Source organism: Eufriesea mexicana, unplaced genomic scaffold (assembly GCF_001483705.2).
Source record: "Eufriesea mexicana isolate 0111107269 unplaced genomic scaffold, ASM148370v2 scaffold3780, whole genome shotgun sequence".
Lineage (NCBI taxonomy): Eukaryota > Metazoa > Arthropoda > Insecta > Hymenoptera > Apidae > Eufriesea > Eufriesea mexicana.
The window spans coordinates 820,408-833,795 of record NW_016911795.1 but is presented as its reverse complement, the minus strand read 5'-3'; the positions used below and the strand labels follow the sequence as shown (position 1 = coordinate 833,795).

General features: G+C 35.7%; 3 protein-coding genes and 1 pseudogene across 3 annotated transcripts in view; 2 read left to right on the top strand and 2 right to left on the bottom strand.

Moving 5' to 3' along the window:
• The window catches only part of LOC108551296 (uncharacterized), a 36,245-nt gene extending 35,259 nt beyond the window's left edge, over positions 1-986 (bottom strand). Inside the window, exon 1 of the mRNA XM_017905407.1 lies at positions 586-986. The gene's annotated coding sequence lies outside the window, so the exon portion shown is untranslated. The remainder of the gene's footprint in view (positions 1-585) is intronic.
• An 8,218-nt stretch (positions 987-9,204) lies between these two features.
• On the bottom strand, positions 9,205-10,726 carry RfC3 (replication factor C subunit RfC3). The gene is made up of 8 exons (XM_017905186.1): positions 10,646-10,726; positions 10,507-10,571; positions 10,298-10,425; positions 10,057-10,219; positions 9,831-9,990; positions 9,560-9,771; positions 9,410-9,487; positions 9,205-9,350 (listed from the first exon to the last, which is right to left on the bottom strand). Exons 1-8 carry the CDS (start codon positions 10,681-10,683, stop codon positions 9,205-9,207), a joined length of 990 nt encoding a protein of 329 aa, XP_017760675.1. The 5' UTR covers positions 10,684-10,726.
• Positions 10,727-10,977: 251 nt separating this feature from the next.
• LOC108551145 (26S proteasome non-ATPase regulatory subunit 6 pseudogene) lies at positions 10,978-12,180 on the top strand (annotated as a pseudogene).
• LOC108551260 (ERI1 exoribonuclease 3) lies at positions 11,994-13,251 on the top strand. Its single transcript, XM_017905358.1, has 2 exons — positions 11,994-12,127; positions 12,455-13,251. The coding sequence occupies exon 2, from the start codon at positions 12,535-12,537 to the stop codon at positions 13,213-13,215; it is 681 nt and encodes a 226-aa protein (XP_017760847.1). The 5' UTR covers positions 11,994-12,127; positions 12,455-12,534; the 3' UTR covers positions 13,216-13,251.
• Positions 13,252-13,388: the final 137 nt, after the last annotated feature.

The following is a 13,388-nucleotide window of genomic DNA, read 5'->3' as shown; positions in this document are numbered from 1 at the left end:
CTTTCCCTTTTTGGTTCGCAGTTGCGCAATCTTCCCCGTGCTTTGAACGGTCTCGTTTCACCGTCTGCTCCGCTCCTTGGAGCAGATTTATTCTATTTATTCGCTCAACCTCGAGGGAAGTCGGCCGATTACGTCGAAATTCCTTCTCCAAAGCCCTCCGAACCGACCCCTTTCCAATCTCTCTCTCTCTCTCTCTCTCTCTCTCTCCCTCTCCCCCCCTCTCTCTCTCTCTCTCTCTCTGTCTCTCTGTCTTTCTCTCTCTTTCTCTTTCCTCTAGCCCAGCTTCGAGTGTTTACTCGCGTGTTCGAGTTCTGTCAGTATCACACGCTCTCCGCCAAACAAATCGATCGTCTCCTATCGCCGCCTCTTTTCGCCGATTTTCGCCCGCCTTTCGACTCGACCGATCCCCAGGGACTATGAAGCTTCTATGAGAGAGCCGAGGAAACAGGGAGTTGGAAGATCAACTTGAAGCATGAACAACTTGAACTATTTATCCAAGGTATTACTATAAGTATATCAATGTTTTCTTGCATATCTAACAAGGATTTAACATAAATAAAACGACAAACTTTTAGGTGTACTTACATGTCCAAGGATCGGCCACGTTGAACGACCGGCTTAGGTACGAAGTTCTCGTCGCCTAGTGCGAGGAGGATCGGCTTGGCAACCGATGGAGTCGCGCGTGTGTACGACCTTTGACACAACGTGCACGTTTATCCGGGCCTCACAGTCGCGTCTTCCCTTTTATTGCGGCGTCGCACATCCTCATCTTGTCGTCACTTGCCCATGCAGAAATTCTTCTTCACTTTCCACCAAAAACCCCAAGAATGTTCGCTCGTTGCACGACAATATAGAATATACTTTGAATTCTGCTTCAAAGTTGATTAATCAGTGAAGAGCCGAAAACGTCAACCAAGAAGACCAGGGTGTCGCGTTCCAAGCCAGCCCCCTCTGCTTCCCACGATCAGCCTTATTCGCCGCTGCGTCGAGACACGAGAAAACAGAGGGTGGAAGGGTGGCAAGACCACGATGAAAGGCAGGTCAGTGCGTCGCTGGAGGATGCAACCTGCCAAGGCTAGTCACGCTGCCCAAAGTACAATATCCTACACCGGAAGCAGTCAATCACACACACGAACCTCGTCGATAAGAATGACAAACCAGATGTAGATATTAGTTCACTTTGAACACGATGAATGACGAAAGCACCGAGAAGAACGGAGCAGAAGACGAACGAGCGTACGAACGAGGCGGCTGAAAGCACCGGAGAAAGAGTAGGAGTAGTGCGAAGAAGCAACGGCGAAGAGGGGTGTACCAAGCGATGGTCCAAGGTGGGGGAACGATTTGGGTGGCGGGCGACGACTGGGGGTGGCTCTGAAGCCCGGTGGTTGTGCTCTTGCTCTTGCTTCCCTGCCTGCCTGTTTGCCTGCCTGCCTGCTTCCCGGCCTACTTGCCTGCCTGCCAGCCTGCCTATCTGCCAGTCTGCTTTCCCTGCCTGAAGGCTTGCCTGGCTGTCTGGCTACTTGCTCGCCAGCTAGCCCGCTTTTGCTCGCCTCGCCTTTGCCACTCTGCCTCAACTCTGTCTGTTTCGGTTACGCTCGTCCTCTCTTTTTCTCCCTGTCCCTCTCTCTTTGTCTGAGTGTGTCTCTTTGGTTGCGCAGGACCCGCCGCGCGACCCGGCCAAACCCAGAACCCGGCGTGTAGGTACCGCGGGCTCGCATTCGAGCTCCAGCCACCCCAGCTGCTCTATCCCCACCAGACCAGTCAACCCCCTTGGTCAGTGATGTGCCAAGCGGTCTCTGGGCCACGCTGGAACGTAAATTGAAGAATTTCTGTGTTCTTGCATACTTTAGGGATTGCCTTAGTTGCTTACCTGAAAATTCGATACCCTAGTTACTTTCAATTCCTAGGGAGCTGCAACAATTTATAACTATTAACTTGACATGACTATAATGGACTAGTAATTATAAAAAATTTGTATGAATTTTTTAGAGAAGTATTTTATAAATTTATTAGATTTAGGTTTAAAGACAAGATCTTAGAATACTAAAGTACGTCGTAAAAAGAGAACAATTTAATGGTGAATCTATGATTTACCTTTAAGTGCGGCAAATGATAAAGGGCGGAGGTGAGTGAACGATTAACGGCGGGGTAGCGACGATAGACTCGTATTGCAGCGGGGAATATTAGTAAAATTTTATTTCGGGCACTCGAAAACCGGCTATTACACCCTCGGAGAAAAAGAAATGGTTGAGGCTGCTCAAGGAGAAGACGTTGCTCGTCCTACTTTTCCTCCTCGCCACTTCTGTGCTCCCCGTTAGTTCTTGTTTCTCGCCAGCTGAACGCTTCCCCTCTCGAATAGCCTGCAATCAAATACGTGCACGTAAATGGACCGTTTCCAGCCAAACCGAGAATTTTAGGCCATTGGAGGCAAGCGTTGGTGAAGGTAATTAAAAAAAAAACTGCAACACCATCGATATTCAAGCGAATTGGCAAGTATCCGACGCATAAATTCAGTTGACAAGAGAGAAAGGAGACACGACTTTCTTCTGGTTGATTAATTAAGAAGAATAATCGTCCGGTTGAGAGGATAACAATTACCGATATCAAAACGACGTTGATAAAGCATCGTTAAACGATTCGAGCGGGAATTATCGATTGCGACTCGCGGCAGTTCGCTTCTCTTGAATTAGTTAGACAACAAGCCACAAAGCTGGGCCTCCCTCTGCCTCGACACTCTTCCCTCCCTCCCTCCATCCCTATTCCATCTGTGATGCTAAGTAATTGCTACGTCATAAACGAAATGTTACTTGTATAAAGAAGTCGTTACCAGAAATGACCTGATCCGATGGACAGGAATGTCGTCATGATTCGAATCGCGATTTGCAACATTAAACTCTTATGTCGAGTCAACGAAATTCCAAAATTGTATACATAATTCTATTGTATAATTCACTGTCATTATTTTACAAAAGTAAATATTAAAACCGATAAGTAATTTCTCTTTGAAAAATAAATTGATTTTCTAAAATTTAGAAAGAGCTGTAATCTAATAGCAGTTTAGTGACTTTAACTCGTGATAATAACCTATAGTCTATAACGAATGTCAAACGACAGTGGTACTATAAAATAGAATTATCGATAAAAATATCCTCGAGGATAGCCGTTTCAAAAACTGCCATTGCATTACACATTTTTGTGTACATAGTGAAATAGTTGAAAAAGACAGACAGAAAATCTTAACAAACCGGTGTTTACACGCAGACAAAAGATATCTGTCACTGTTTCAGCCGTTTCATAATTTATCGCGTGGAGGAGCGGAGTTAACGCGAGGGCTGGCTGTCATTTCACTTGCGACAATACCGCGAGATTGTCCCGTCTCGAAGAGACCACGTAATGATACTAAATTTCTGGCGTCGTGGCTAGCACTCGGAGCATGCCAGTGTTTTTAGAAACCTCCATTTAAAGTATCCGCGAAGCGTGCGGTCGTGCGAAGTCCAGACTGTCTTCTTAATTGCGCGTCGATGCTTCAGAATGTAAATCTTGCTACAGGATGGGTAGTCTTTTGTATGGGTTCCAATATCACTTTACTGCTTTAGATAGAAACAATGCATAGTATATGTTTATAAATGGAAAAAAATTTCATTTATCATAACTTAACCTCCATTTCTCCTTGATTATGATTTAAAGATTGATGACCCTTCTTTTCATACCCTAAAATAAAAGACATTTTATTCTGTACATTGAAGAAAATGAAAAATTAAAAATATATTACAGGAAAATTAAAATGTTGAATTAAATTCAAAACTGGTTTGCTCGACAGTCGTCAGTCACTTAAAGTGGTCCTAGGCTCTTGAGTGCCGCCTTACGGCACTAACGACAACGCCAGTCCCCTCCAAACACCGATTCCACCCCTTATGCTCCCCTCTCCAGGTCAAGCTCCGCGATCAGCATCGAGCCGCACCACCGTATACCTATTCCAGCGTGCCGTGCTCACTCGATGAGTTGGACGAAACGCCTAAGTTTCCACATCGAACACCTATTACTTACTGTTTCTTTCGTTCAATTACAACGATCTATATCATCCTAAACAAACAAAAGAGGGTAATACGTCATTCAATAATTTTTTTACCTTCCATGGAATTTTCTAATTTATAAACAAGAAAAGGTACTTTGTTATCTTAATCCTTTAAAAAAGAACATTCTCTAGAACATTTTCCAGAAATATTCAGAAGGTTAAGATGGCATTTTTCACCAAGGGAGACTCAACATTTAAGACATGATTGACACACTCCACTTCTGCTACGAAATCCTCTTTTTCTTACTTCACTAAAAAGGTTGGTAATCATTCTCTTTCCTTCTACCTTCGTCTCCACATGATCCTGAAGAGACTATCTCGACTAAATTTTCATACTGAATATTTTACAAAGATTTGAGAAGCTTCTAGGTAAGATTATATTATTATTATTATAATTTACATAGATTACATTATTATAAATAATTTGTAAAAATTTCTATCAGAATTCGACTCATTCCTATATTTTTCTAAACTTTTAGTCAGATTTTTAAAGAACTTTTTGCAAAATATTTTTTTTAGTGAAAATAGTTACAACGAAAGGGATGACAAAGGATTTTACAGTTCTCACAGATTTAACCTGACACATTGTTTGCATGATAGTGCTCCTAACTCGACATGCATGTAATTCAAAATAGATGTTTTGTATTTCTGCATCAACTTCGAAAAAACCACTCCCGATTATTAAATTCCACATATTTTTGAGTCATTTCTACTGGTAGTATTTAAACAAAATTGGAAATGTTAAAGAAAATGTTTGGCTAAGAAGGTTTGGCTATATAACGAAACGACAAATTAACAAGAGCTAAGAATCTGATCACTCGTTACCTCCTTATCATTAAAGCCACGGTGTCATATTTTCTTTGCAGAAGCTCAGGTACCCCCAGTGTTTCGCAAACTACCCTCAGTCTCTTTCGTTAGAAGCATGCTACCTTCTTCTTTCCCTCCCACCGTTCGATCTCAAGACTAGGGGAAAAAGAAAAAGCCTAGAAACGAAGCAGACGATTTTTCAATCAATCTAATCCCATAAACGATACGTTGGTTGGTATATAAAGTGGAGGATACGCATGAAGATCTGTGTTGCGATAATTAACTAAGGATTGAAGGTTTCCAGAAGCATCGTTTCACTTGAAAACTAATCCTTTAACATTTTATATTCAAGCACGATACAATGAGACGAATACACGAAACAGAAAATCGATACATCGCTACCGATACAAAAATACTTAAAGAAATACTTAATATTAAAAAATGGAGAACATTTTTTGGAGACCATAGACATCCATCACAGCTTTCTCCAGCGTGCTTCAATTTCTAAGTATCACGGGATCCTGCTGAGCTGCCCCTATAGCAGAAAACTAATCGATAAGCCGACAGGAATCGGGCAAGAAATATTCGCGTGAAACACGCTATTTTAAACGCCGACTAAATTACCGAAGCGCGTGAGAAAACGAAGTGGCGGATTTCTTTTTACCTTTTTTTTTTTTTTTTTACTTTGAATTACGACGTGGTTCGTTGCAAGACGAACTTAATGTTGACGTTGAAGAACTCCGTCCTTGCCACTGCGAGCGATCTTGGCTCTATTTTCAGCTCAACTCTGAATCTTAATGAGCGTTACAATCATGCTACCGGAGTAGGCAGAGCTTTGGGATTTCTGGCGAGGTTCTTGGACAATTTTAAGAATCCTTCCACGCACAGCACGCTATATTTCAACTCCATAATTCGATTTCTCCTGCCAAGGGCTATTTATAAAGTTCGTCATATGTTTATAGAGTTATTGTGAATAAAGCTTTTGAAAAATGAGACTAATGCAAAAATAACGTAATGAATAATTTTTAACTTGTATAAAATGTTCATGGAACAATATGTATAAGTGGAGTATACAGTTTTTAATAGTCTTTCCTCAATGTTTGAACTTGGAGTTACATTTCTTTTGTGTCGTTCTGTACAGGAGCTATTTTTGAATTAACCCTTTGTCTTAACACTTAAGTTCCGATGGCCCGTGCAATAGTCAACAGCTGCCTCGGTCACACGTTGAGGAATGTCGTCTGAATACGTCGAAGAATAACACGTAACTGAGACAAAAGGACATCGGTGAAAATTGGTCATGAGCTTGATCCGTGATGTTTATGTTCGGCCCTATTTACAAACCACGTCTTTCGTCCGTGATATTTATATTTAGCCCGATTTCCTTACCATGAGTCTCACACGATATTGTAGGCCACGAGATTAATGAAGAAAACATTAAAACTAAATAATATAATGATAAAGATACAATCTTGAGTCTTCTCTTTCGCGACCTTGAATAGCTATCTTGAAAATTGATTTCGTTCCTCAAAAATAAACCATATTTTCATTTTTTAATTCTATATGCAATACTAATATTCCGGTAATCAGTTTGATTGCAATCACTTTAGTAAGACCGTTTCTCCCATCCTATGTTTAAAAAACGGACGAGAAATGATTTACTTCCTTCGTTAGCAATGGTACATAATAAATGGTACAACCAAACAGCAGATACTCTGGTAATATTAGTGCAACGTTCGTATTCATCCGAAACGAACATTTATTGCACATTACCAGATACAAAACGAAGATAAATATCATCGACTTCACAGAGAGCAAAATTTTTGAACGACTCACACATTTTACCCACCCCTGAATACCATATATCATTTAACGAAAATTGAACAGAGATCATAGATGGTCAGAAACACGTGGAAACGTTCAAATATCCTAGAACATGTACAAGGAAAGATTCATGCTCGATTGCATGTATCTCGATGGTTAGAGATTGAAACGTTGCCGCGAGAAGAATCGCTTGGATTTATGGCCAATCGAAGTGGCTTCGTGCTTCTTTCTTTCTCCTCTTCTTTTACTTTTTTTCTTGTTTCCTTTCTGTTCTTGTATCGACATTGGTACAACCCGGCGCAGAGTACACTTCTTTCTTCGAGTGTCTAGACACTTGTATGTCTAAAAGTCCTTGGGAAGTTGAAATCTGTGAAGTTAACGGGAGACTAGCGATAGTATTATATACATACAGGTTAGAGGGGGGGCCTACGTCATAATATGGAATTGAGAAATGATATATTCACCGCACCGAATCTCGTTAAAATCCCTGAGAGAGTCAGAGTAAGGCAGTTCGGTTGTTAGCCTTTCCCTTTCTATGGTCCTAGTTGAATATACATATCTCAATGTTTTATCGATGAAAATGAAGAATACTTAATTCACTTGTATCCAATCTCACACATTAACCAAATGACACTTTGAAAAATAATTTACTTCTGAAATCAAAAATTATTTAATATATTAGTATCAAATTAAGTTAAAAACGTAATTCAACATCTCTTTATTTTAATTCTTAATTTTTAATTAAAAAGGTATTGAATTTCTTACTACTTAGGTATTTAAGTTGTATAGATCAAATACCATGGCACTTCCATTATAATGATTGAAATCAAAATGGAAAACAGTCGATTTCCCAACATAGATTTACCAGGAGATTAGCAATGCAAGAGTTAACGTTAGCGCGAAGATTAGATACACTGTGCAAAGATGTAGTTAAACGAAGGAGGAGAAGGTCTAGTGCCGCTGATATACTAATTGAATTAGTTATTTCGAAGCAGAAAGTTAAGGGCACGTCTGCGCCAAGTTTTCAAGCTGAAATAACTCGGAGAATCGACGTGCTCGCGAGGGCGCTCGCACACTCACCCTAGAAAGTTCTTATTAAGCTGAAAGTTTCGTTTGATATCGAGTATGAGTATTATTTAATTATCAATTCAAGGGTCCGCTACTTCTTCGACGTTGTTCCTATAAAATAAATCGATCTTATGCAAAACACTAAATGACCGTGAAAAATATAAAATAGATAATTGCTCAATTTTCGAAAATTTATCACGTATGCATAATGTTGTATAGTTTCCTTGATTTTACTTTAATAAATCTGTAAAGAAAGAGAAATACTGAAGTATTACCACAACTTTTTGATCATGATGGAAGAATAAAATCCGTATCATCTGGCTTCGTATGTAATAAAATCTATATTTTATTGTGTACTCGCTATAAAGTTATATTTTGTGGCGGTTCTTAATTTGGTTAAATCTCCATAAAATTTCAAAGTAAAATTTACGCTTCTGTTATTATTAAATTGTAATTCCAATATAATAATTCATAAAGGGATATACTTATACGACAAAATTGATATTTATTAAATTTTATCTAAAAATTAAAGGAAGAAAAATTATTTGACGAATGAATGTTTACTAATGAAGCACGACAGATTGCATAATGAAAGACAAGAAGAAAGCAGAGAAAACTAGTAACATGCCAAACCAGATCCAAATTATCTCACTTGAACGACTTCAATGATTTCACCTTATTTTCAGGGCTACGATACATGCAGACAGCCTCTCCATTCACGACTGTAACAATAATATATAATACATTAACACGTGGAAGCGAAGTAAATTGGGCGCCAACGCAAGGCCGCATTAGTTTTTTGATACATATTCATTAATAGTAATCGAATGATTAATATCCCTGCATATCGTTTAATTTCATTGAATTCCTCTGATATACAAACATTGTTATTAATGCCAATTAATTAGACGAAGGACGCAATTATAGTCGACGAAACGCACTCGGTCGAACTTCACTCGTTCAAGTGGAAATTCCCTACGAAATTACGGAACATGAACGGAAATTGAACAAGGTAACAAGTACCCTGCTTCGGTAAAAGTTATAAAACATTTCAAGCATGAAAGAACAATTAAAATGCAATAAAATATTCTATTACTACAGCATTGCTAAAGATATGTACGTGTTATGCACAATATTTTATATTAGTCGTCATTGATACAAACATTACAATAATCATGGAGTATTATTTCACAATAAATTATCATATAATTTCGATTATTTTTTGAAACATTCTTAGTATACAATAAATAAAACGTAAAAAGAATAGTTGATAACGAAACGTGGAAGAAACAATCTTTTTTTTATTCTAATAATAAAAATAAATAATCCATTTTTTCTGAATTAGATTTTATTTTAAATTTCTTTACAAAAGGATATAATGCTATAAATTCCACATTATCTTATCATAATTCAATCTTCAAATCTAACACACCTTAGGAAGTCTCGATATCGCGAGCATTTTGAAATGCCGAAACAAGAGCATTTAATTGTACTGCTTCACTACAACCAATAGATACTCTTTTTTCTATTTCAGCTAATTTAATTATTAAATCTATGAGAATCAAATCTGGAAATTCAACTAAAGCGAAATAATTAAACTAGCGTCCTTCTTATAACATTTATAAATATAATACATACTTTTATTTACAAACAAATGTAGTTCAGTTAATATATCTTGCAAAGCCAGTCCTTTCTTTAGCTTTATATCTTGTATCTCTGTATAAATATATGTTAAGGAAATTATGATTTAAAGGTCAATAATTAAAATTAGTAGAATAAAAAGGATACTACAATAACATAATTCATATGATTCATTCAACAACCAATTGACAATATTTTTTATATCAACTGGAAGGGGATGTCCAACACAAGAATAAACATTTTCTTCTGTAACTGCACCAAATGCAAGCCATGTACTTTGGAGAACATTTAGAACTTTTCTCATATCTCCACCACTCAGTCTCATTAATGCTTGCTTCCCATCTTCCGAAACATTTAAACTAAAGCATATTTGATGGTGTTATTAATGTGTTATGTTTCAGTGCAATTAAATACTTACTTTTCTTCTTTAATAATAGTATCTAGCCTTGGTAAAATTTGATTTCCAGACAATGGACCAAATCTAAATTTAGTACACCGAGACTGAAGGGCAGGGATAATTTTACTAAGGTAATTACATATAATACAAAACCTTACATTATCTGTATACTTTTCTATTACTGAAAAAATTTGTATGTAGAATATGTCTTTCATGCTTTAAGCAAATCATTAATATTATGACTTACTTCTTCTAAGAGCATTTTGTGCATCATTTGTCATAGCATCAGCTTCATCGAGAATGATTAATTTAAAACCAGACCTATACATTGTACCTGTACTTGCAAAACTAAGAATTTGTCCTCTAACTATACCAATACCTCTATCATCTGAAGCATTCATTTCCAAAACCTATGTGGAAAAAATATTTCTGTACAACATATATATAAATCGCATAAAATAATAATGATATATAATGAAAAATTATACCATTGAATTAAAATGAGCTGGTGTATATAATTTACGAGCACAAGCAAGTATTGTGCTTGTTTTTCCTGTACCAGGTGGTCCATAGAAAAGGAGATGAGGAAGCTGATTCTCATCAATAAATTTATTTACTATAATGAAAAATATTAATTTCGTAAAGATTTAATAATTATATATATTCATAAAAGTATTAAATTGATATAAATACTGACTGGTTTTAATAATTTCTTCGTGAGATATTAAATCATCCAAATTCTTGGGTCGATATTTCTCCACCCTGGAACAAGAAAATAAAAATATAATTTTTCATTACTTTTAAAATACAATTGCATATCAAATGTAACTTTATACCATGGCAAATTAGTAGAGTGAGTAGCTTTTGCTGTCATGATTTATATAGTTTCACTTCTTATGACAAACTTTATAAAAAATAACATGCAAGGTTAGGATCTGTAACTTGGCGCCATTTAACTAATCTGGTTACAAATAGCAAAAACGCGGCATTCTTCTTTTAAATGACACATGCTGATTGGTTCATGACTGTTAAAATGCATTATGGGAAGACAATAATAATTCAAATTATTTTATGTTTAATAAAAAATGAATATGAATTAAAACAAAAAACTAACATTTTTAATTTACAATTTGTATAAAATATTTGTTATGCTAATGAGAAACAAGTCATGAGTAGTTTAGAAATGTGTTATAGAACCCCAGAGTACATACTTCTTATTAAGATTCGATTTAAATTATCTCTAGAAAAGTATCAAAATGATGACAATTTAAAAACTGAATTTCTCGATATAATAAAACGTGGGAATATGACTCGTTACTACGAAGATGCATGCAAAGAATTTAACTGGAAAATTGATAAAGATCTCCTCAACACGATGAAATATGAAAATGAGGTTATATGGCTAGAATTACAATCTTCCGACAATTTGACTCTTGAAAATACAGAAAAAAAAAATTGGAAAGAGAAATTTGAGTTCTTTTGCAGAATTGGTAATCTCGATCATGCCGCAGATATAGCGAATTCGGTTTTGAAAGACGAAACTAATTCATCGAGTATTAAAATTGAAACTGCTTTCGGTTTATTTAGAATTGCATATATAAGAAATAATATCCGTTCGATGGGAAAGGTAATTGCCAAAATAACGACTCTGATGGAAGGATCTCATACATCGGGCAGTAATTGGTGCTGTCGTAATAAATTGAAAGTGTACGAAGCTGTCTATCATCTTGCAACACGAAACTTTAATCGCGCTGCGGTACTTCTGTTAGACTGTATCTCCACTTTTGAATCCTATGAATTATTACCATTCGAAGAAGTCGTAGAATACACAATATTATCAGGGATAATTTCCTTAAATCGATTAGATCTTGATTCTCAATTTAATAACAATGGCCTTCTGCAACAAACATTATTAACAAAGGCTCCCAAATACAGAGAATTTTTTTATTCTCTCTACGATTGTCGTTACAAAGAGTTTTTCGAAAATCTCACCTGGGTAGAGTCTGAACTTAGAGCAAATCCTTTACTTCACTTCCATTATCGTTACTACGTAAGGGAAATGCGTTTAAAAGCATACTCTCAACTATTACAAGCATATAGGACTATTAATTTAAGTAGAATAGCAACTGAATTTGGTGTATCAGAAGAGTTTATAGAACAGGAAATAGCACGTTTTATTGCGAGTGGTAAATTACATTGTAAAATCGATAAAGTAGCTGGAACAATCGTTACCATCAGTGCTGCTGGTTGCATTAGAGGACAAGCTCCTGACGCTTCATGCGATCGAGGATTAATTTATCAAAATACAATAAAAAAAGGTGATGCATTACTTAATAGATTAAAGAAACTCAGCCAAGTTATCAATTATTAATTCTACAATAATTTGTCTTTGTAACATTATAACTGTAAATCATCATAATCAGTGATTATAATTGAAATATGTGTACTACATAATATTTATTGATATTTATTATAATAGCAATAGTATGATGCATATTTTAAATATGTGTTTTGTAATAAATTCGTTGATGTTTTCAAATCAGAATAACTGTTTCGTGTTTTTTCATTAAAGCTATAACCAAAAAAATAGTATCAAACTTATTATCTTCCAGTTTAATAATTATTTATTTTTTAACCTTATTTAGGTACAATTTCGAAAGCTATACAATACATATTCTGGAACATATTTCTTCATTTCATTAATTATTAACAATCTGATAAGATTATGGCCCACAGAGTTTTGATGAGATACCCTTTATCTATCTACAAGGAAACCAAAAAGGTTATACAACATTTCAGTCATCTACTTGTATTGGATTTTGAATGCACTTGTATAAAAGATAATCAAATTGAACCTCAAGAAATTATTGAATTACCTTGTGCTGTAGTGTGTACAAAGAATTGGGAAATAGTAAACACTTTTCATAAGTATATTAAGCCGAGATTCCATCCTCAGCTTACACCATTCTGTATAGACTTGACTGGAATCATGCAAGACATGGTGGATAAAGAGCCTTACTTTCCAGAAGTATTTCAGGAATTTTGTAATTGGTTAAAGAAATACAATTATTCAAGTGAAAATAGTGCATTTGTTACATGTGGAAATTGGGACTTACAATACATGTTGCCATATCAGTGTCAATTAGAAAAAATACAGTTACCAGTACAATATAATAAATGGATAAACTTGAAAAACACTTTTTGTGATGCAACAGAATATTATCCACGAAGTTTAAAAGATATGCTTTCTTATTTAAAACTTCCAATGTATGGAAAATTACATTCTGGCATAGACGATGTTCGGAACATGGTCCAGATAATACAAAGTCTGCAGTCTTTGTACAATATAGAGTTTAAGATAAATAATGTAGATCCTAACATTTTGAAAAAATTGACAAAAATTTAAAATTTATTAAAAATTAATTTATTGATAATAAAAATATTGCGCATATAAAAATTGAAATTACAACATATCTATGTAATAAATATTTTGATAAAAATTAAATCTAAAGTTTTAGTTTATAACCGTTTAACATTCACTCTTATTTGTACATCAAGCTTATTGTTCTCTGTATAAAT